At 38.5% G+C, this 20,029-nt stretch overlaps 1 protein-coding gene across 2 annotated transcripts in view; it reads right to left on the reverse strand.

Annotated features, from left to right (window-relative positions):
- Nucleotides 1–20,029, reverse strand: part of UNC80 (unc-80 homolog (C. elegans)) — a 230,726-nt gene that overhangs the window by 76,708 nt on the left and 133,989 nt on the right. For both annotated transcript variants that reach the window (XM_011932342.1, XM_011932341.1), the window contains exons 28-34: nt 17,294–17,494; nt 8,996–9,103; nt 7,702–7,840; nt 3,980–4,161; nt 3,276–3,407; nt 1,312–1,498; nt 641–772 (exon numbers count right to left, since the gene is read on the reverse strand). In XM_011932342.1, the coding sequence (XP_011787732.1) occupies nt 641–772; nt 1,312–1,498; nt 3,276–3,407; nt 3,980–4,161; nt 7,702–7,840; nt 8,996–9,103; nt 17,294–17,494 (1,081 nt within the window). The remainder of the gene's footprint in view (nt 1–640; nt 773–1,311; nt 1,499–3,275; nt 3,408–3,979; nt 4,162–7,701; nt 7,841–8,995; nt 9,104–17,293; nt 17,495–20,029) is intronic.

Below are 20,029 nucleotides of genomic sequence, written 5' to 3' on the forward strand. Positions count from 1 at the left end.
ACAGAGCGAGACTCCATCTCAAAAAAAAAAAAAAAGACAAATTGCCCAATTTAAAGTGGACAAAAGATTGAATGAACACTTTTACAAAGAAGATACACATATGGTCAATAAGCATATGAAAAGATGCTCCATATAGTTTGTCATTAGGGAGGTGCAAATAAAAATCACATTGAGTTACCACTTTACACCCACAGGGATGGTTAAAATTAAAACAAAAACAAAAACTAGGGACACACACTGAAATCAGTTGAGGAGGTTTTAAAAACATTGATGGGTCTTACTCTCAGAGATTTTGATTTGGTCTTAGGTATGGTTGGAACTTTTTTGTAAGCTTCCCAGTTGGTTGTAATATACTGTAGCTAGGTGGAAAACTATTAACTATCTAGAATAATGTATTCTGAACCCTCAGCAATATGATTACATGCAATGTAATTAAAATAGAGCCAACTTAAAAATGACATTGCTGAGGTAAATCAACAATATTTTTTTAAAGAATGCCATGCTAATTTTTTTAGAATGTCAAGTCATGAGACAAGTTATTTAATGAAGACAGTGTAATCAAGTGAGATAATGATATTAACTAGGAAGTGTTTCAAACCACGTAAGTCAGGAGAAATAAAATGTATGCATGAGGACACACCTTCAGCACTGACGGCTGAACGCACTGACCAGACTGACCCGCGGCGGAAGGAATAATTCCTGTGGGAAGTGCTGGAGGTGCAGGATGGACTCACAGACAGTCGACGGGATGCCAGATTGGTGACTTCTTCTACTGGCAAACAAAATGGGGAATGTGAACTTTGGCTTTATAACAAAACAGTTATCATTATCACATTGCTCTTGTATCACAAATGCTTACTGCTCCCAGACCATAAGACTTAAATAATGTTGAGTGTACTTAGAAAAGGAAAAATAAAAATTAAAAAAGCTCAACAGAGGAAAGACAGAAAATATCCCCTGAAGTTTTTACAAAAGCAGGGCAGAGAATCACTCAATTCAGAATGATTAATCAATCATTTGTTGATACCAACTGACAAACTGCACTTGTGAAGGTTGAAAGATTGGTTGCATTTACTTTAATACACCTACTGGATCCAGCAGTTCCTCGAGTCATTCATTTAATGTAACTAATGTCCGCCTCTGCAAATGGCTAACTCTAAACTTCAGAAAGTTTGGTTAGTGTCAGGAAGTGAGAGAGAGATGGAAGGGGGCATATCACCTCGTGTCACATAAAATTGTCAATGTTAATTTCAGAGCACGTTATTTCCCTGAGACTCAGCCCCCCCAAGAAGTCCTGTGTGCAGAGGGCACCTTCTTCTTCCGGCTCTGAGCTGGGCGTGCATGTGGGCTCATAGCAAGCCTCCTGGGTGATGGGGATGGCGGTGATGAGGCTGGCTTCTCGACCAAGACGTTTCTTTTCTTCCTCCTGCTGCAAGTTCTTTAAGATGTGTTCCGCCCTTTGATGGGAGCGGGACACAGCCCGGGCTGAAAAGGATTTCTGTGGAGACATAATGGCAAGTTCATTTAATAGCAATTCTTCTGCAAGGTCACAGGCATAAAGAGTGTTCGAATGAATCACACAAATGTAGTAGTTTGTCCTCAGGAAATGTTAGGATACCCATGATCCAGTTTCAAGGATATTTGTCTTTTTACCAAATTTCCAAGCTGCGTATAGTTAAGCTTTTTTTTTTTTTTATTCAATCAGAATGATTCTTCAAGAACATCTATAATTTCTGGAAAGAATCCTATTTCATCTTAGGATTTGGGGGGATATCAATGATTTCCTGTTTAAATATTAAGATCAAATAAAATTTATAAGTACTCTCTTTCTAGAATGTTTTGATCTGTTTTTAAAAGGACATTTATTTTAGGCTGGATGTGGTAGCTCACGTCTGTAATCCTAGCACTTTGGAAGGCTGAGGTAGGTGAATTACTTGAGGTGAGGAGTTCGAGACCAGCCTGGGCAACATGGTGAAACCCCGCCTCTACTAAAAATACAAAAATTAGCTGGGTGTGGTGGCGCAGGCCTGTAATCCCAGCTGCTCAGGAGGCTGAGGCAGGAGAATCGCTTGAACACAGGAGGTGGAAATCACATCACTGCACTCCAGCCTGGGCAACAGAGTGAGACCCTGTCTCCAAAAAAAAAAAAAAAGAGGGACATTTATTTCATAAGGTTAATAAAATTGAAAGTCAGAACCATGGAAAGGAGGAAGAAAGAGATCTCTCATATAAGCCTGTTAGTTATATGGCTTATTTCATTTCTGTAGCTCAAGTATCTGTCACACTATAAACACTTAATAATATTTGTAGAAACAAAGTTATGGAATGAAAATTATGAGAGCTGATAGTGTTACTAAGGTTGAATATAAAATCTGACTCTAACAGTAGCTAAGGCATACTGGAAAAATATTAAGAAAAACTCACTCCTCTGTAGATGAAGGCTCAGGAACAATGAAGAAAAGAAGATTCACTGTAAAATAGCTATTCTATTCATGTCTTAATCGTGATGCTTATGCCCAGACAAGCTCCAAGAGCTCCAAGAGCTTTGAAGACAGAATCAGTGGTCTCTGAGCAGAGAAATGATCACTGGAGTTCTTCTCTAACCTCTTGAAGTAATGTTTATACACAATGGCAATTCCACATCTCTTTGTTGGCTTATAGTCACACGGTGTTTAAGAGACAGGCAGGGGATGTTGATCACTCTTCTACAGGGCTGCGTTTGTAGACAATCCCTTTATGGAGGATCTTAACGTAAGACTAAAGGTTTCCTATGTTGAATGACAGAGTAGCAATTGAGAGCATTTTTATTTTACTTTATATTTTTTATTTTTTTGAGATGGAGTTTCGCTCTTGTCGCCCAGACTGGAGTGCAATGGCACAACCTCAGCTCACTGCAACCTCCACCTCCTGGGTTCAAGCAATTCTCCTGTCTCAGCCTCCCAAGTAGCTAGGATTACAAGTAATAAACAGAGGCAAAAGGGCTACCCTTTGGCCAAGAAATCAATGCCTAATGCTTTTAGTAGCTTTAAAAGGTGGCTTCTGCTTTGATGATAAAACAAGCCTTTTTTTTTTTTTTTCAGATCTGCAAGTGCTCACTACTGGATATTATTCCCTCTATTATATTCACAAGGACAAAGACTTTTTGTGCTAAGTTTCTGTATTATCATTACATTCTTACGATGAGAAAGAACAAATTACCGCAAACATGAATTGTTCTCTTTTACATGTACACCATGGAACCTGGAGATATTGGAATGGAAATGTGTGTTACTCACAGACTGGTCTTCATTAATGGGGTCCTGGACACTCCCGCTGCACTGAGGAACCCAGGGAGGGTCAAACATTGGGACAGATGGCATTCCAAGTACCGGCGAGGGAAGGGTGAAATTGATACTGGGAGGCGGAATCTGTTAGTTGACATCAGAAAAATTAGGTGAGAGGGAATATAAGCTAGAATGAGACTGAAGTATAATAATGACACAATCTGTCTCAGGACGTGTTAAGGATCTAAGTGACTTCACACAGAATGTGCAAGAATTTTAGAAAAGGGCTGTTTGCCAAGATTTTCTGTTACAGAGCACAGGATGAACCTGTCTGGGCCTCAGTTTACTAATTCATTAAAGGCTTTCAATCAAATGATCTCTATTTGAGTTTATCACCCATCCTCCAAAACACACCTGTAAGTTTATATATAGCAAAATGATTAGAAGATAATTCCCCAGACTTTCATATGCTTACCTCTGGGAATGCTGGTGAGATTTTGAGGTTTACAGAGACTTGATTTTCTTACTCTATATTTTTCTGTGTTTTAATTTTTTAAGAGTAGGAATACATTCATGTATGTTAGGTTTACTTATATAATCAGAGAGAAAATATTAGAATATCTTTGGCCACACACTGTGACTCTGAGGTTCAAGGGTTTAAATAAACCATGGTTTGGGTTTGCTAATGTAACTGCTCTGTGAGAAGTATCCCTCACCTTAAAAATCTGCTGTGCTCCTTCCTCCATCCGGGGCCAGACCTGGTAGCGAAACCTCCAGAGCGTGTGGAACTTGAGGACAGCATTCAGCCTCTGCACGGTCTCTGGGTGGTGGAACTCTGACATCAGCATGTCGGATACGGCCTCAGGCACCTTCACTGCACACAGCAGGAACATGGCAGCTGGAGACAGTCAATATTTCATCAGCTATGCTTTTAAAATGCTGCTTAGTTCCCAGGGTTGGAGAGAAGTGGAAACTGCTTCTATCTTGTGAAAATGACTCCTGAGCTATATGGAACTCGGCTACCAGCACTGGCAAAAGCAAACCTTTGTACCACCCACAGCCTTCTAATAGCTGGTGCGAGGGCAGCAACAACATGACATTTCAGTGGAGTCACTCACGCTAAGCAAAGTTTCCTTTGACTCACAGTGAAAAGCGAATGCCAGAGGAAGCAAATGAAATAGGAAAAGTACATCTTGAAGCATGATTTTTAGGAGATGGCTAGAGTCATCTCTTAGTAACCCAAGGACAATAAATAAAGTTATCCTTTAAAAACTACCTCAGTTATATTGGCTACATTTTTAAAATTCCACATCATAGACTCTATTAGAAACATATATCCTTCCCAGAGATAGCAGAGGTTGAGAAGCCAAAAGAGATTTAATGAGTCATAATACCATGAAAAATTTTTGTGAAAAGCCAAATATCAGTAAGTGAAAGGCCAAGTTCCATGATAAGTTATAAAGCTAATGAATAATGAGCTTTATAAATAAACTTTATAATACAGATAGAGGAGCCAGTGGCAGTTATAAAAACATACCCTACATGATTATGTCATGAATCTCTCATGTTCTCTTTCACAGAGCGTAACAATGTGCTTAGGCAGCTGTGCCAGAAGAAGTGGGGTTAAATCCTAGTAGTTCTGATATTTCCCTGCCAAAAGATCTTGGGCAATCCTCTTAACTTCTCTTAGTTTCCGATTTTCTTTATTGGTAAACCTCCCAGAAGAACAATAGTGATAATGATACTACTAATACCTTTTAGAACAATAATGATACTAATACCTGCTTCCAAAGTACAACACATTTCTAAAGCATGTTGCTTTTTAAAAATAGAGACAATATAGTTGTAATGGGAAGGGCATCTATCTCTACAGTCAGAAAATCTGGGTTTGCTGTCCTTGCCCTTTGAGCTGTGTGAACTTAGATACGTCCTTTCAATTCTCTGACTCAAGTTGGCTCATCTATAGAATGGTTTATCAATAAGATGATGAATATGATCTAGTTCTATAACAAATGCAAGTTATTGTAATCACTATCTTTTGATAATACTTTTCTTTAGCCTACTAGGTACTGAAATCTCCACTCTTTCTCCTTTCTTTGCTTTTCTTTAAAATGTACTCTACCCTGCCTCAATTTTTAAACGTTAGGCTCATTCTTTAAGTCACTGCAGAGTTCCATCTTAATCTCATGAAAAAGTTTTCTTGTAATGCTCACGAATCCTCAGATCCAAAGGTATTTTTATAGCAGTTGTTTCCTTTCAGTTTTTAATACCTTCATAACAATCTCCTTGAAGAACTATTTTCTTTTGCTTCCACAGCTTGAGATTATTTGAGTTGTGTACTTTCCTCATCACTTTTTCTAGCTGGGCTTCTTTCTTTGGTCCTCTAGACGTGGAGAAGACCAGTAGCTTAGTGGTCATTCCTCATCTCTTTCTTCTCTACTGATCCCTCTCCCAGAGAGCCCATCTACTCTCATTATTTCAGCTGTCATGTATATCAACTTGTTCCCCAAGTTTACCTCTAACTTTGGCCTTCCTCTTTAGTTTCAGTGTCATGTCACCAACCATATATTACCAACTCTCCTTCATCTAAAAATTACTATTTCTTTTTGAAAAAACTTTAAAAATTTATTTTACAAATATGTACATGATATTTGTACACATAGAGTATGTGTGGTAATTTCGTTATATGCATAGATTGTAATGATCAAGTCAGAGTATTTAAAATATCCACCACCTTGAGTACTTACTGTTTCCGTGTGTTGGAAACATTTCAAGTCCTGTCTTCTAGCTATTTTGAAATATACAATACTTTGTTGTTAATGATAGTCACACTACTGATAGTCACACTACTATGCTTTTGAACATTAGGACTTATTCCTAACTGTACGTTTGTACCCATTAGCCAACTTCTCTTCATCCTTCCTCTACAACAAAACACTATTTTTAAAACCAAAGTATTCCACATATTGCTGCAGTATCAAACTTAGTAACAATTCACACTCTGTATACAAGATTGCTCTATGGCTCAGAAGCCACGACTGGTTTTTCACAATTCATTGCAAGGTCCACAGTCATAAGCCTGATATTCAAAGCTGGTTACAAGCTGAGTCCCACTCACCTTTCTAATATTATGCACTCGTGACCCCTCTACAAAAGCCATGCTAGTCTTCAGTCTCCACAGGCTTTCCAAAAAGCCCAGTGCACTTCCACATTCACCCAGTTTTGCACCCACCATTTTCCCCGCCTGGCTAACTTCTAGGTGTTCTTTAAAGCCCAGTCCACCTGTTTATATTTTCCATGGAAGTTTCCATGACTATCCCACATTTGGGAAGTGTGCCATTCCCTGAACTCCCATAGCGCTCTCTGAGAAGCAAAAACCTAAGCTTTAATGTGAACAAAGATATTTTACCAAGATATTTATTGCAGTGTGGTATAAAAGAGCAAAAGCTGGACTCCACCTAAATTTTCATCAATAGGTGTTGGTTAAATAAATTATGATATGTCTATTCATTAGTGGAATATTTTGTAGCCATTAAAAAGAGGTAAAACTATAAACTGATATTTAAAAACAGTCTCCTAGATATAAATGAAAAAATTCAAAGTGCACTTACAACATGTCCCATTTGCATGAAAAACAAAACATGCAACATATAACTTACATATATACATACATATATGTGTGAGTGTGTGTATGTGTGTGTGTGTATATATATATATATTTACACATAGTTTACCCTAGAAGGATTCCTGAGAAACTTAAACATTGTTGCCTCTGGGGAAAGGAATGGCGGGAGGAGGGGCAAGGGGGCTGGGTAATGGGGAGAGTGGAGCGGGTCGTAGGAGAGAGGGCAATACATTTAACTTCATACAATTTTGTATTACTTGAATTTTTTCACGTGTATTTTGAAATTAAAATAACCACATACAAATTTAGGGATCTGTACAAAAAGTGGAAAAGTGAAGAATACACATTTTGCCTCTACCACTATCTAACTATGTGGCCTTGGACAAATCACTTAAATTTTAACACATTTGCTTCGATATTACCTTTTGGACACAGAACATTACTCACATAAGATGTGATAAAGTTAATTATGGTGGTGCATGTTAAATCTAGGAGAGGACACAAAAAATAATTTTGTCTCTTGTGAAATATAGTGAAAGTGCAGGATCTGGGGAAAATCATTCTCTATAATTTGGCAACACCCTGAGAGAGACATATGCTTTGGTGCTGACCATATGGTGAAATTGGAAGGGAGCACACAAACCCTGGGTCTACCTTCCTATAGCACACAGCTCTAGAGTCTACAGTTATAGCAATTGCCATTAACTTGACCTAGGAGCAAAAATAGAATGAAAGCACCTCTCTGTTATTTAAACACTTGGATCAGTAATGGCAGTGGTAGCAGGCGCAGGGTTCCAGGTGGTCTTTATTTACCTGCTGCCCCTGCCATGTGCTCATCCATGCTGAGCAGGAGCTCCCAGGCAGCTGGCTGGATGTCTCCATACATCTCCTCTGTCAGAATTGGTGCTGCCTTGATTAACAGAGATAAGGGAGCAGGCGACAAGCTCATCACCTGGGAAAAGATGGAAATCATGTTTTAAAATTTTTTAAGACAGTGAATACTGCACTTCTCTTGAAACTTAAAAGCCACTTCCCCTCTCTCTGCTTGCCTAAAGTGACCTTAAAATACTTTCTAAAATGGGAGCATATTTAGTTGACAGCGCATATGATAAGCTTTATACCTTATTAACTGAAGCATAATTAGAAAAAAAACACTAATGTTATGATGTTTTCACCATAAAATTGCTTTGCAACCATCAAGGAGTAAACCATAGATTGAGTACAACCCCACGAGAAAAGAACGAACCCAGGAAATGCATCTTTGTGTTAAAAGTCTTGATAGATTTTTAAAGGCTCCTATTTTCATTCCTAATAGTAGATTTCCACTGAAAACTATAAGCAGCCTGTAACTCACGAAAAAGCCCATTTGGAAAGTTAACTAAACCAGTGTGAACAGGCATGACATTTCCCTTCGAAATACATAATACATTGTGGTTATTGCCCCAGATTAACCCACAAAATCCTATTTAATCCATTATTTCTGACAATTTAGGTGACAAATGTAGGTTCCAGACAAGTCATCATCATTTCACATTCCAGGAAAATATAAACAGTTTTTTGTGGGGGAGGGAAGATAATGATTTAGAGTTTATGTTGTAATAATAACATAACAATGTGTCAAGCACTGGATAAGTTGGTACATGTACCATTTTCTTTAATCCATGCAGTAATTCCTTGGGACAGGTCTAGTGTTGTAACCCCCATTTTATAAACAAGGTGACTAAGACCAAGAGAAATTAAATAACTTGCCCAAGGTCCCAGAGCCAGAGCAGCAGACATGGGATATGAACCCAGACTGTCTCATTCCAAAACCCATAAGTGTCGCTGTTACACACATGTGGGAAGTTAGCTCTCCTGCAGTGAGGACAGTGGGGAGAGCTGTGGTTCGAACCAAAGTTCCCAAGCCTTGCCTGTGGAAGCTGGTTATCTAGCAAGAAGAGATTTTTTTTCTTGCACACTTGGTGGCACTCTTGCTCACCAACTGAAGGGGCTTTATGCCAACACTGTACCAACTGATGCTGTATGTCCCAAACATTAGTAAATAGGCTGTCTGGAGTCCTCTCCCTTTCAAAAGTTCCATGAATCCTTCTGATCCAGGTGCCAATACCTGAAGTCTGATGTACTTCAGCATTCCGGAATCTTTTTTTCCTTCCAGATTGGCATCTGAAACTCTCTTCTTTAGAGAAGGTGTCCTCAGGCATGACTTATCTGAGCACTGAAAAGAACAGGGATATATAAAGAAGAGTGGTGTGTTTTCTAAAAACCCAACAGTGCTGTATGTCTCCGCAGTTCTCCAGGCAACCATCTTCTAGTGGAAGGGATAATTAAAGGCCTTTAGATGGCTCTACATTTTCTAAAATTTATAAAAGTAGTTTATTTATAAAACCAGTTAATTTTATAATAAAAAAATAGCTTAGAGATATTGAGTAATGAAGTCCTCTTTGACCTTTGAGGAAACTGGGATCTGGAGAGGTGGAGAACTTGACTGAACTGCAAAGCTAGTTATCAGCAGAAAAGGGAAAGGACAAGGATCTCCCCATTTCCATTTCAGGGCTAATTATATTTCATCAAGAAAAACACAAATCGTTTAAAATATTAAATGAGACAAAATCCACTCTATCCAATAGTCCCTTCACAGGGTTGGATGCTACAAGTTGAACGAGTTGGTCATAAAAGAGAGAAAATATTTCACAGAGAAGTGTTAGGAAGTTAAAGGTCAAATACAGGACTCGTCAAGGAAGTATGAGTTCATAGTATCCATTATCAAGGACCTAGTTGTACAGGTAAAATGATTTCTTTTCAAAAACCATACTCTTCTGTAAGAGGCAACAGCTCTTCTTAGAAATTGTCTCCTCAACCAGGTGATTCACCTACATAAGAATGGATAAGACAATTTCTTCCTCTAATTCCCTCCATGCCAAGAGATGGACTGAACAGTCCAGCTGGAAGAAGGATTGAACCTAACGAAGGCAGGCTTATTTATCCAGAGTCCCGATTCTTCCTATTTTTGCACTTCAGGCTGTGCAAAGAGGGAATGGTTCTCCTCACATGGAATAAATGCTCATTTGTTTTTCTAGAGCCATGTCAATGAAACACTTTCTCCCCCTAGCCAAGGAAAAAAAAAATTGAACTTCTTAAGAATTTTTGAACAGAGCTTCATAGTGTTATGGATAAAGATATTTTGAAAGAAAAGGCAAATCTAAAAGTGCATGGATATTCCAAGAAAGTCTTTCAAAACTCTGACAAAAAGACCCAAGAAAATGCATCTATTATGTGACAAGTATAGAATCAACTTTTAAAATGAACCTACTTGAAAACAAGCGCATCAGAGCTCTTGCTGTGCTTTCTAAAGGAAAAATCATGGAGGTGCAGACGTGGGAACACATATTATTTGGAGAGATAACTATTGCTTTGCTTTTTTCCCCTGTGAATGTGAAAGCAATATATAGCATAAATAGCATGCCCATTTTATATAATTTGAAAACTGTTCTAAAATCATATATAGCAATAGTTTTCTGTACTAATGTACAGGTGTATCTGACCCTTGCAAAAGAGTCAAGATACTAAAAACTGGTATCTCTCTGTTTTATTCTTTATACTTATAAAATAATAAATGTACATTGGAGCATATCTGAAAAAGAAAGAAAAATTATGAAGAAAACAAAAGTCTCAGTAATTCCTGATGTGGTTTAGCTGTGTCCCCGCCCAAATCTCATCAGTTCCCATAATCCCCATGTGCCATGGGAGAAACCCGGTGGGAAGTAATTGGATCATGGGGGTGTTTCCTCCCCTACTGTTTTTGTGATAATGAGTGTGTCTCATGCAAGTTGATGATGTTTTGTTTTTGTTTTTGTTTGTTTGTTTGTTTGTTTTTGAGATGGAGTCTTGCTTTGTCGCCCAGGCTGGAGTGCAGTGGCATGATCTCAGCTCACTGCAACCTCTGCCTCCTGAGTTCAAGCGATTCTCCTGCCTCAGCCTCCTGAGTAGCTGGGACTCCAGGCACCACCATCACACCTGGCTAATTTTTGTATTTTTAGAGATGGGGTTTCACCATATTGGCCTGGCTGGTGTCGAACTCCTGACCTTGTGATCCGCCCGCCTCAGCCTCCCAAAGTGCTGGGATTACAGGAGTGAGCCACCATGCCCATCTGAGCTGATGATTTTATAAGCTTCTGGCATTCCCCCTGCTTGCACTCATTCTCTCTCCTGCTGCCCTGTGAAGGGCTGCCTTCCACCATGATTGTAAGTTTCCTGAGGCCTTCCCAGCCATGAGGAACTGTGAGTCAATTAAGCCTCTTTCCATTATAAATTACCCAGTCTAGGGTATTTCTTCATAGCAGCATGAGAACAGACTAATACAATCCACAACCCAATGATAGCCATTACTAGTTTCCTTTCAGCCTTTTCCCCCATGCATCTTAGCACAACTGTGATGATGCTATGTGTGGCACATAATTTTAAATGATTCATTTTACTATGATTTTATAATGAGTATTTTTTATTACAATTATTTAAAAATATAATTCTTAAAATTTGCAAATATTTTACCACTTTCTCTTTTGGTTGGACATTTTGTCTCCAGGAATTCTTTTGAACTTCTTGATTAAATTACAGGAATTTTAACCAGGTAGATACAGGAAAATACTCAGCGCGCGCGCGCGCACACACACACACACACACACACACACACACACATACACACACAAAGATGAGCATTTATATTTGTCCCTGATACTCTGTGCTTCTGCCTACCAGGAACAGAAAGTATAAGTCAAGCTCCTCAAGTATTTAATATCCTACCATGTTGTCTTAGGAAGCATGGTGTGTTCTGGTGGGCTCATGATACTTAGGGTGCTTGTTTTAGTGGAAAAGGAAGGAAGCTGGAAGGGCTTTCACATCAAGGTGATATGCTGGTAACTCTTTTTTAATGACTTGATTAGAAGATAGATATCACAGAGATGGGGGTACATGTGTGATGGGTACTTGGGTACACTCTTGTAAAGGTCTTAAAGTCCCTCTATTGGTGTGACTCCTAACTCAGACCACTGGAAGGAGTAGGAGACTAGTTCCAAAGGCATCTGCCAGTGGTCCTTTGAAAAGTTAGAGATTTCACTGGACTATAAGATGCACCTAGTGGTTGAAATGACACATCAAGCAGGGATCTGTAGAGAAACTCAAGACTAGCAATCCAAGACCAAAGGACAGAATAGAGATAAATTCTGGAAACAATAGTGACAAATTCTGTCCTTTGGTCTTGGGTTGCTAGTCTTGAGTTTCTCTACAGTTCCCTGCTTGATGTGTAATTTCAACCACTATGTGCATCTTGCAGTTCAGTGAAATCTCAAATTCTTCAAAGGACCACTAGTAGATGCCTCTATTAGCAATAAATAGAGATTAGTGATAAATTCTGTCCTTAGGTATTGATAAATTAGTGATGAATTCCTCTACTCAGTCATTGTTGAGGTGGTTCTACCGGAGGGAGCTGTGTTCAGTGGGAGGCAGTTATGCAGCCTCATGATCTATCAGGGATACTTGGGAATCCTTGCTATGGGATAGTGTAAAACTTGGACCAATGTCATTTTTTCCTATGTATCTGTCTTAGAAAAATCCATCCTAGTGACTCCTCTCCGCATCCTGACCACTTTTGATTAGATTACCAATGCAAAACCAATTTTTTGACTGGCTAAGGATTTATCACTGTGGTGTTTGGCCTAAAAGAGGAGGAGATGGCCCCCTCAAATTCCTGTCCTAGGGAATTAAGAGGAACAGAGTCTGAATCATTTAGTGATGGTTGCTGTGCAGAAAAATAATGATGCCATCTTGAAATTTTCAGTCTACATAAAAGATGAATACAGCAACAGGAGCGGCCAGGGGATAGAATGTTAGTGCAGATGGAGACGACACAGAAAGAAGCTGAGATGAAAGACTGTGTTCACCCTGAAATGGACAGCAGCTTTGGTTCTCATTGCCCTGAGGCTTAGCTGATTCTTTTTCTGCCCCTAGTTTCATGAGATTCTACTGTATCCTTTGAAAAATCTCCCTAATTGTTTGAACAAGTTCAATCTTTCGTTCCTTACAACAAGACTATTGACTAGAGAGGAATAATAATGGTTTTAAATAAAATTTTGCCTATTCACTGAATAATTCAAGAACATTTTTTGATTTAACCATATGCCAGGAACTAGACTAACTTCTGGAGTAGGTACCTGCACTCCTAGAGAAGTGTAGGAAAGACAGATGACAAACAAGTAAACAAATGAAAAGTCAAGATAAATAGAAAAGGAAATGCATGCACGAAGGAGGACTCAGTGTGGAAATAACAAAGTATTTATATATTTCTTCTTTTTTTTAATTCTAAAATAATTGTAACACTATAACAAGATGTTTAAAATTTGGGGAAACTGAAGTCAGCCTACTGGGCTCTCTGAGAAAGGAATTTCCTCATGTTTCTGGGAAGAAGGTTATGCCAACAGAAATGCAATATTTCCCAAAAGGTAACCTAGACTCTTTGTGCCTCATACACCTTTAACACAGGAATTACGTAAGTTATGGTGGACAGTCATCCTGGCCCATTAAATTAAGACCCAGGGCCTGGTCCTGGCCTTACAATAATGTTGTTCATAGATAGCTTTAGGAAAAATGTTGGTTCTGCAGGAAGTCAGTTGACCTCTTGACATTGGCACTGGAGTTTGCTTTATGGAATTTACCCACACTGTGTCCTTTATTTTTGTGAGCATGTATCACAATTTGTTCCCCCCTCCTTTTGGTTGAAAGGCAAAAAATTTAATCTGCTCATTTTTTAAACTAGCAAGCATTAATTAAACATTTACTCTACTTATAACATAACTTTGGACAAAGTACAGACATAGAGGAAAAATCTCAGAATTATTTGGTAAAGGTGATATATACATGTAGAATGACAGTTTATTTTTTTAAAACCCTCAAGTTTGGAAGTACACTAAAATAGACTAACAGATTGTACAGTCCCTGAGCATTGAAATGTAGATTAGCAAATCGATCAGAATTAGATGGGTTACAAAATGTACTAGCTGCCACAAATATACTCTGCCATAAAAAACCAATTAAAAAGAAAACAGGAATGAAATACCAATTGCTCATAAGACACGATTCTAATCAGAATACTGCTTTTACTCTTGCTTTATTGCCTACTCTGTTTTCATTTCTCATCTGGGAATGTGGGCATTGTTCATTTATCTGGCAGATTCACAACAGGCAAATGAAAAGTGCCATGACAGAAAGCAAAGAGCTTGTGGAGGAGGCTAGCATTTTCGAAATAAAATGTTTATCACAGAGGAGTCAATTCATCTTTTCAGCTCTCTACCTGAATGACTAATTTCAAAGTGTTAAAGTTAGAAGCCACTTATTCATGCCTTACTTTCCCTTTCCTTTTCAGAAATGTAAGCAATAGCAGAAGGTTGGTAAGCCTTTTCTACTGCTTCAGGCCAGTGGCCTGGTTGAGGCAGAGTGGAGGGCACTCATGGAACACCCTAGGACTACAGCTCTACTCACTCACTTCATATTAATGACCGCTCTAGTATTATATAAGTGAGTACTCTGTCAGGTTATCATGCAGGATACAAAATGTGAAAGACTTCCTCAGTTCTCAAAAAGCTTATTCAGTGGAAGAACATGCCACTGCTCACAGGATAAAATGAAAGCCTTCCCACGATCCCACAAGGTCTGGTCTCAAGCTGCCTGTGCAGCTTCATCATGCACCACAGTCCTCTGTGCTCCAGTCATGGCCCTTCATACTCACCTCTTCTCTCTGGTTGGAAAATCTGTATCCAGTTAACGTCTATGCATCCTTTAGTCAGAGCTCACCTGTCACTTTATTGGAAAGGCTGTCTTTTATTTTTCCCTACAAGACCAAAGCCTCATTCATAAGCTCTCTCAGCATGGGGTAGCTGTCCATTATTTCACTTATTGCAGATGCAATTTTACATCACTTTGGGAAGTTTATTTGATCAATGTCTGTCTTGGACTAGATTATGTGCAGTATATGACAGTACAGACTGTATGTTTTTTTTTTTTTTTTTTTTTTGCCCATTATTGTACCCAGTGCAAAGTATGGGCTCAGTATGATCTACACGTTCTTTAAAAGTTTGTTGAATAGATGAATGGCTGGCTGGCTAGCTGGATGGCTGGATGGATGATTGAAAGAATGAGAAAACATGAGTAAAATGCCACTATAATTTAGTTGAAGAAGGAAGTAAGGAAAATAACATTAAGTGTCCATCTGCAGTAGGCCCTGTGCTTAACACTTGAAGACTCAAAAAAGGTTTCATGGAGGAGATGGCATTTGAGTTGGATCAAAGAACGTTTGGGTTGGGCTATGTTAGATTAGAGGCCCAGTTCCAGCAAAAAACATAGCAGTAAGAAATTCTGAAGTGTTTATGGAGAACAATGATCAATAATTTAGACTCATGTATTTTTGAAACTTTCAACGTATATGGTTTTAACCTAAAGCTAAGGGAGTTTTTATAGTAACAAAGAATTTACATAAATAAAAATAGATTTTCTTTAAATGCAGTGTCATTTATGTTTGAAATATATATATGATTTATATACATATACATGTATGCACACACAAACATATTTACTTCTTTTCTTTTTATGTCATTATTTAGTAGTTTATTTGTACTCCACACTGGTCTACTCTCCACCTTCATTCCCCTCAGAATTTGTATTATTTGAATAACATGAAATGCAAGAGAGTCTAGTTTAAAAAGCGCTGATTCTGATGTTTCATATTTCTAAGGTTAAAGTCTAGCTAAATACATTATAGATATAAACTGTGAATAATCCCAACTTTCTGAGCCCCCACAGTTGAAAAACCTGTAAAATGGGGATAAAATAACTCTTGCAATGGTTTTTAAGAATTAAAAGGCACTTGCCAATGAAATGTACTTACTTTACACCCTCACACATACATTTAGAAAAAATACTAAAAGATCATACTCCATAGGATGAACCTGCACAATTACGAGGTATATCAGATATGTAATTTTAAGAGTATTTTGTATTATTAAAAATTTCTTCAATGAACATGTATTGCTTTCATAATAAAAAAGTTGTAATCAAAAAAATCCCTTAGTGAGTGCTAAGGTATAAAAAACTGCTACACAACTCTACTGTGGATTTTTGTTGTTATTGCTCATATTCTCTCATTGTTTGATGTATATATTATTGCTTACCCCCTCCCCAATCCAAACCTGGTTTGCAAATTCCTTAGAAAGATTTTCTGCTTCTAGGTTTTATTTTTTCTTAACAGAATATCTAGCCTAATATTGTGCCAACAGAGGGCACATAATAAATGCCTGCTGAAATGAATAGGTGTTATATAAAAATCTCTTTGCAAAACCACTTGGGAAAAGCAGCTGCAGGGGCGGCCACAACATTCAGTCAGGCATCTTGGCTGTGATGTCTGTTCAGGGGCAGGTGGAAAATTCAGGCCTTTCCTGGCAGGAGCACAGCAGCCCTGGTCACTGTCTTCATCTCCTGCCAGCTCAGCTGCTCAGGGTAGTTTTCAGAAAAGGGCAGCTGAATACTTGAAAAACGTAATAGTTTCTTGAAGGAATCTCCTTTAGTCTGATTTGACCTAGATGACTCTTCTACTTGGCTGGGAATAGTGGGCCCATTTATGCATATTTTTTAGTACATAGTTGTGTTAGTTTCCTGTTGCTGCTGTAACAAGTGACCACAATCTTCATAGATTAAAATGACACAAATTTATTATCTTACAATTCTGGAGGTCAGAAGTCTAAAACAGATTGGCAGGGCTGTGATTGCTTCTGAAGGTTCTAGGAGATAATCCATTTCCTTGTCTTCTCTAGCTTCTAGAGGCTGCCAGCAATCCTTGGCTCATGGCCCTGCATTGCACTGACCTCTGCTTTTCTCACGACATTTCCTTCTCTGCCTCTGACCCTCGGACTCCTTTTTCCACTTATAAGGACCCTTATGATGACACCGAGCACAGCTGGATAATTTAGGACACGCTGCCCATTGTAAAATTTTCAATCACATCTGCAAAATCTCTTCTGCCATGTGAAGATATTCACAATTTCCAGAGATTAGGATGTGAGTATCTCTGTGGGAGAGGCATTATTCTACCTACCACAGTAACTTATTCATCATCATCATCATCCCTATGTATTCATATTTATCTACAGAATAAGACAAAACCTGAGGAAAGATTCCATGTTTACTCATGGACAAAAAGACAAAACATTTGTCTTTCTTGTACATCTCTTCTGCTTTTGTTTAGATGCACACAGACCTGATTGTTACAATTGCATTTGCTTGAAAATTCTTATTTCCAGAGAAGAAATTGTTAGGACATCATGTTCCCTAGTATTGGAATATCACTCAGTGGTTGTTTACTTACTTCTTTCTGTTTCTTGCCCCGGAGAGCCACATTGCTGATGTTGCTGCTTTCCCTCAGGGAGTCCACACTGTCTCCATAGAGTAGCTTAATGGCTCTGACCAGTCGGGCACAGGAGCGGCTGTGGTGCAGGTAGCAGTGGGGATGGCAGTAGTCAACGTGAGTGCAGATGAAACTCTGCTGATTGCACAGCAAGATCATCACCTGGAATACAAACATTCCTGAGACTCAGCCAGGCAACCCGGGTACAGGAAAACTGAACATATCTATGGGGTGGAAGCTGGGAAGTCAGAATGTCAGCTTCGCTGGATGTGTCTTAAAATTGCAATGATCCAATAATTCCCAAAGGAGAACAAAAGTTCTTTATCCACTCAGCCTTTTGTTCTCCCTCCATTCCTACTTGATAGAAGAATCTGTTTGAAACATTAAAAGGTTAATAGGTCTTCAAAAACTTAAAACAATTATTGTGGAGTGTATGGTTTCCAAATATTCTCAAATGGAGATTCTGAACTTAAAACTATTTTTTATTTCCAGTTCTTATGTTGGGAAAGGAACCAGACGGAAGGGCACAGACTGGTGAGAAATTCTGTCCCAGAGGATCTGGCTGGCCTTTGACAGCTGTGGGACACCTTTAATGCCAGCCCACCCATGTGGAACTTGAAAACATTTCCACTTCCTCTCCTCTGGCCAATAATCTTCAACTAGAACTTGAACCTTACTGTACAGTCTCATTTCCACTCTCTGCAAAGTGCTATTTTTCTTCTGGCTTTTAGAACATTCTAGCTCTTCTCCTGTAGCTAAATCCAAATCAAATCCTCACATCTCCTATAATTCTCCCATTAAAATTACAGAAAGAAATTCAGTTGATTTAAAAGATATGGGTTATTTTAAGATAAAGAATAAAGGCCCTTGCATTTGGAACTTCTTAAGGAGCTTTTCTTAAAAGGCAATAGCATACACAGAGCCACAAGATGAGTCAATAGTGTGCACAGTATCTTCTGAATGCTTCCATCCTTCATGAATCTATAATAGTTCCCACCTTGACAACTAACCGGTGAGGGACTGTGTGCCATATTGAACACAAAGAGAGCACAAAACAAGATGATGTGGGCAAGGCCAATACATTGATTGCAGCCACGTCAGAGATCCTAAAGCAGATGACCTAGCTAAGCTGTGCCAGAATTCCTGACCCATAAAAACTATAAGATAATAAATGTGTATTGTTTTAAGCCACTACGTTTGTGGTAATTTGTATGCAGTACTAGAAAATTAATACATTCCCCCTCTAATCATGTGTATATATATATAGTATATGTATATACACACACACACACACACACACACACAATTTCCTGCAGGAAGTCCACACTGTCCACACACACATATATATGTTATATAATATATATATTATACACACACACACACACACACACCACACACACACAAGTCAGCTCTCCATATCCATGGTTTCTGTATCCGTGGATTCAACCAACTGCAGATCAAAAATATTCCAAAATATCTCCCCCAAAATTGTGTTTTTACTAAATATGCACAGACATTTTTGGGAATCATTATCAATACAGTATAATAACTACTTATATGGAATTTACATTGTATTAGGCATTGTAAGTAATCTGGAGATGATTTGGAGTATGTGGGAGGATATGCATAGTTTATATGCAAATACTATACCATTTTATATCGGGGCTTGCTCGTCTGTATATCCTGGTATTCATGGGAGGCTCTGGAACCAATTCCCATGGATATCAAGGGATGACTATACACACACACACACACACACACACACACGTATACAGGCATACCTTGGAGATATTGCAAGTTCAGTTCCAGACCACCACAATAAAGCAAATGTTGTACTTAAGTGAGTCACACAACTTTTTCTATTTCCCAGTGCATATAAAAATCATGTCTATACTATGCCATAGTCTATTAGGTGTGCAACAGCATCATGTCTAAAAAACCAATGTACATACCTTAATTAAAAATTCTTTATTGCTAAAATATGCTAACAATCACTTGAGCCTTTGGCAAATTGTATTTTTTTTTTTTTTTTTTTTTTGCTGGTGGAGGGTCTTGATATTGAGAGCTGCTGACTGATGAGAGAGAGAAGTGGTTGCTGAAGGTTGGGGCGGTTGTGGCAATTTCTTAAATTAGATGGTGAAGAAGTCTGGCCCATTAATTGACTGTTCTTTCATGAAAGGTTTTTCTCTAGCATGTGATACTGTTTGATAGCATTTTACTCACAGTAGAACTTCTTTCAAAATTGCAATCAACCCTCTACAACCCTGCTGCTGCCTTATCAACTTAATTTATGTAATATTCTAAATTCTCTGTTGTCACTGCAATAACATTCATAACATCTTTACCAGGAGTAGATTCCATCTCAAGAAATTACTTTCTGTGCTCATCCATAGAGGTACTTCCTCACCCATTCAGATTTTATTATGAGATTGCAGCAATTTAGTCACATCTTCAGGCTCTACTTCTAATTCTAGTTCTCTTGCTAGTTCCACCTTATCTGCAGTTACTTCCTCCACTGAAGTCTTGAATTCCTCAAAGTCATCCATTAAGGTTGGCATCAACTACTTCCAAACTCCTGTTAATGTCGATATTTGATCTCCTCTTGTGAATCACAAATGTTCTTAATGACATCCAGAATGGTGAGTTATTTCCAGAAGCTTTCAATTTACTTTGCCAAGATCCATCGCAGGAATCCCT

Source organism: Colobus angolensis, unplaced genomic scaffold, assembly GCF_000951035.1.
Source record: "Colobus angolensis palliatus isolate OR3802 unplaced genomic scaffold, Cang.pa_1.0 Scaffold95, whole genome shotgun sequence".
Classification (NCBI taxonomy): Eukaryota; Metazoa; Chordata; class Mammalia; order Primates; family Cercopithecidae; genus Colobus; species Colobus angolensis.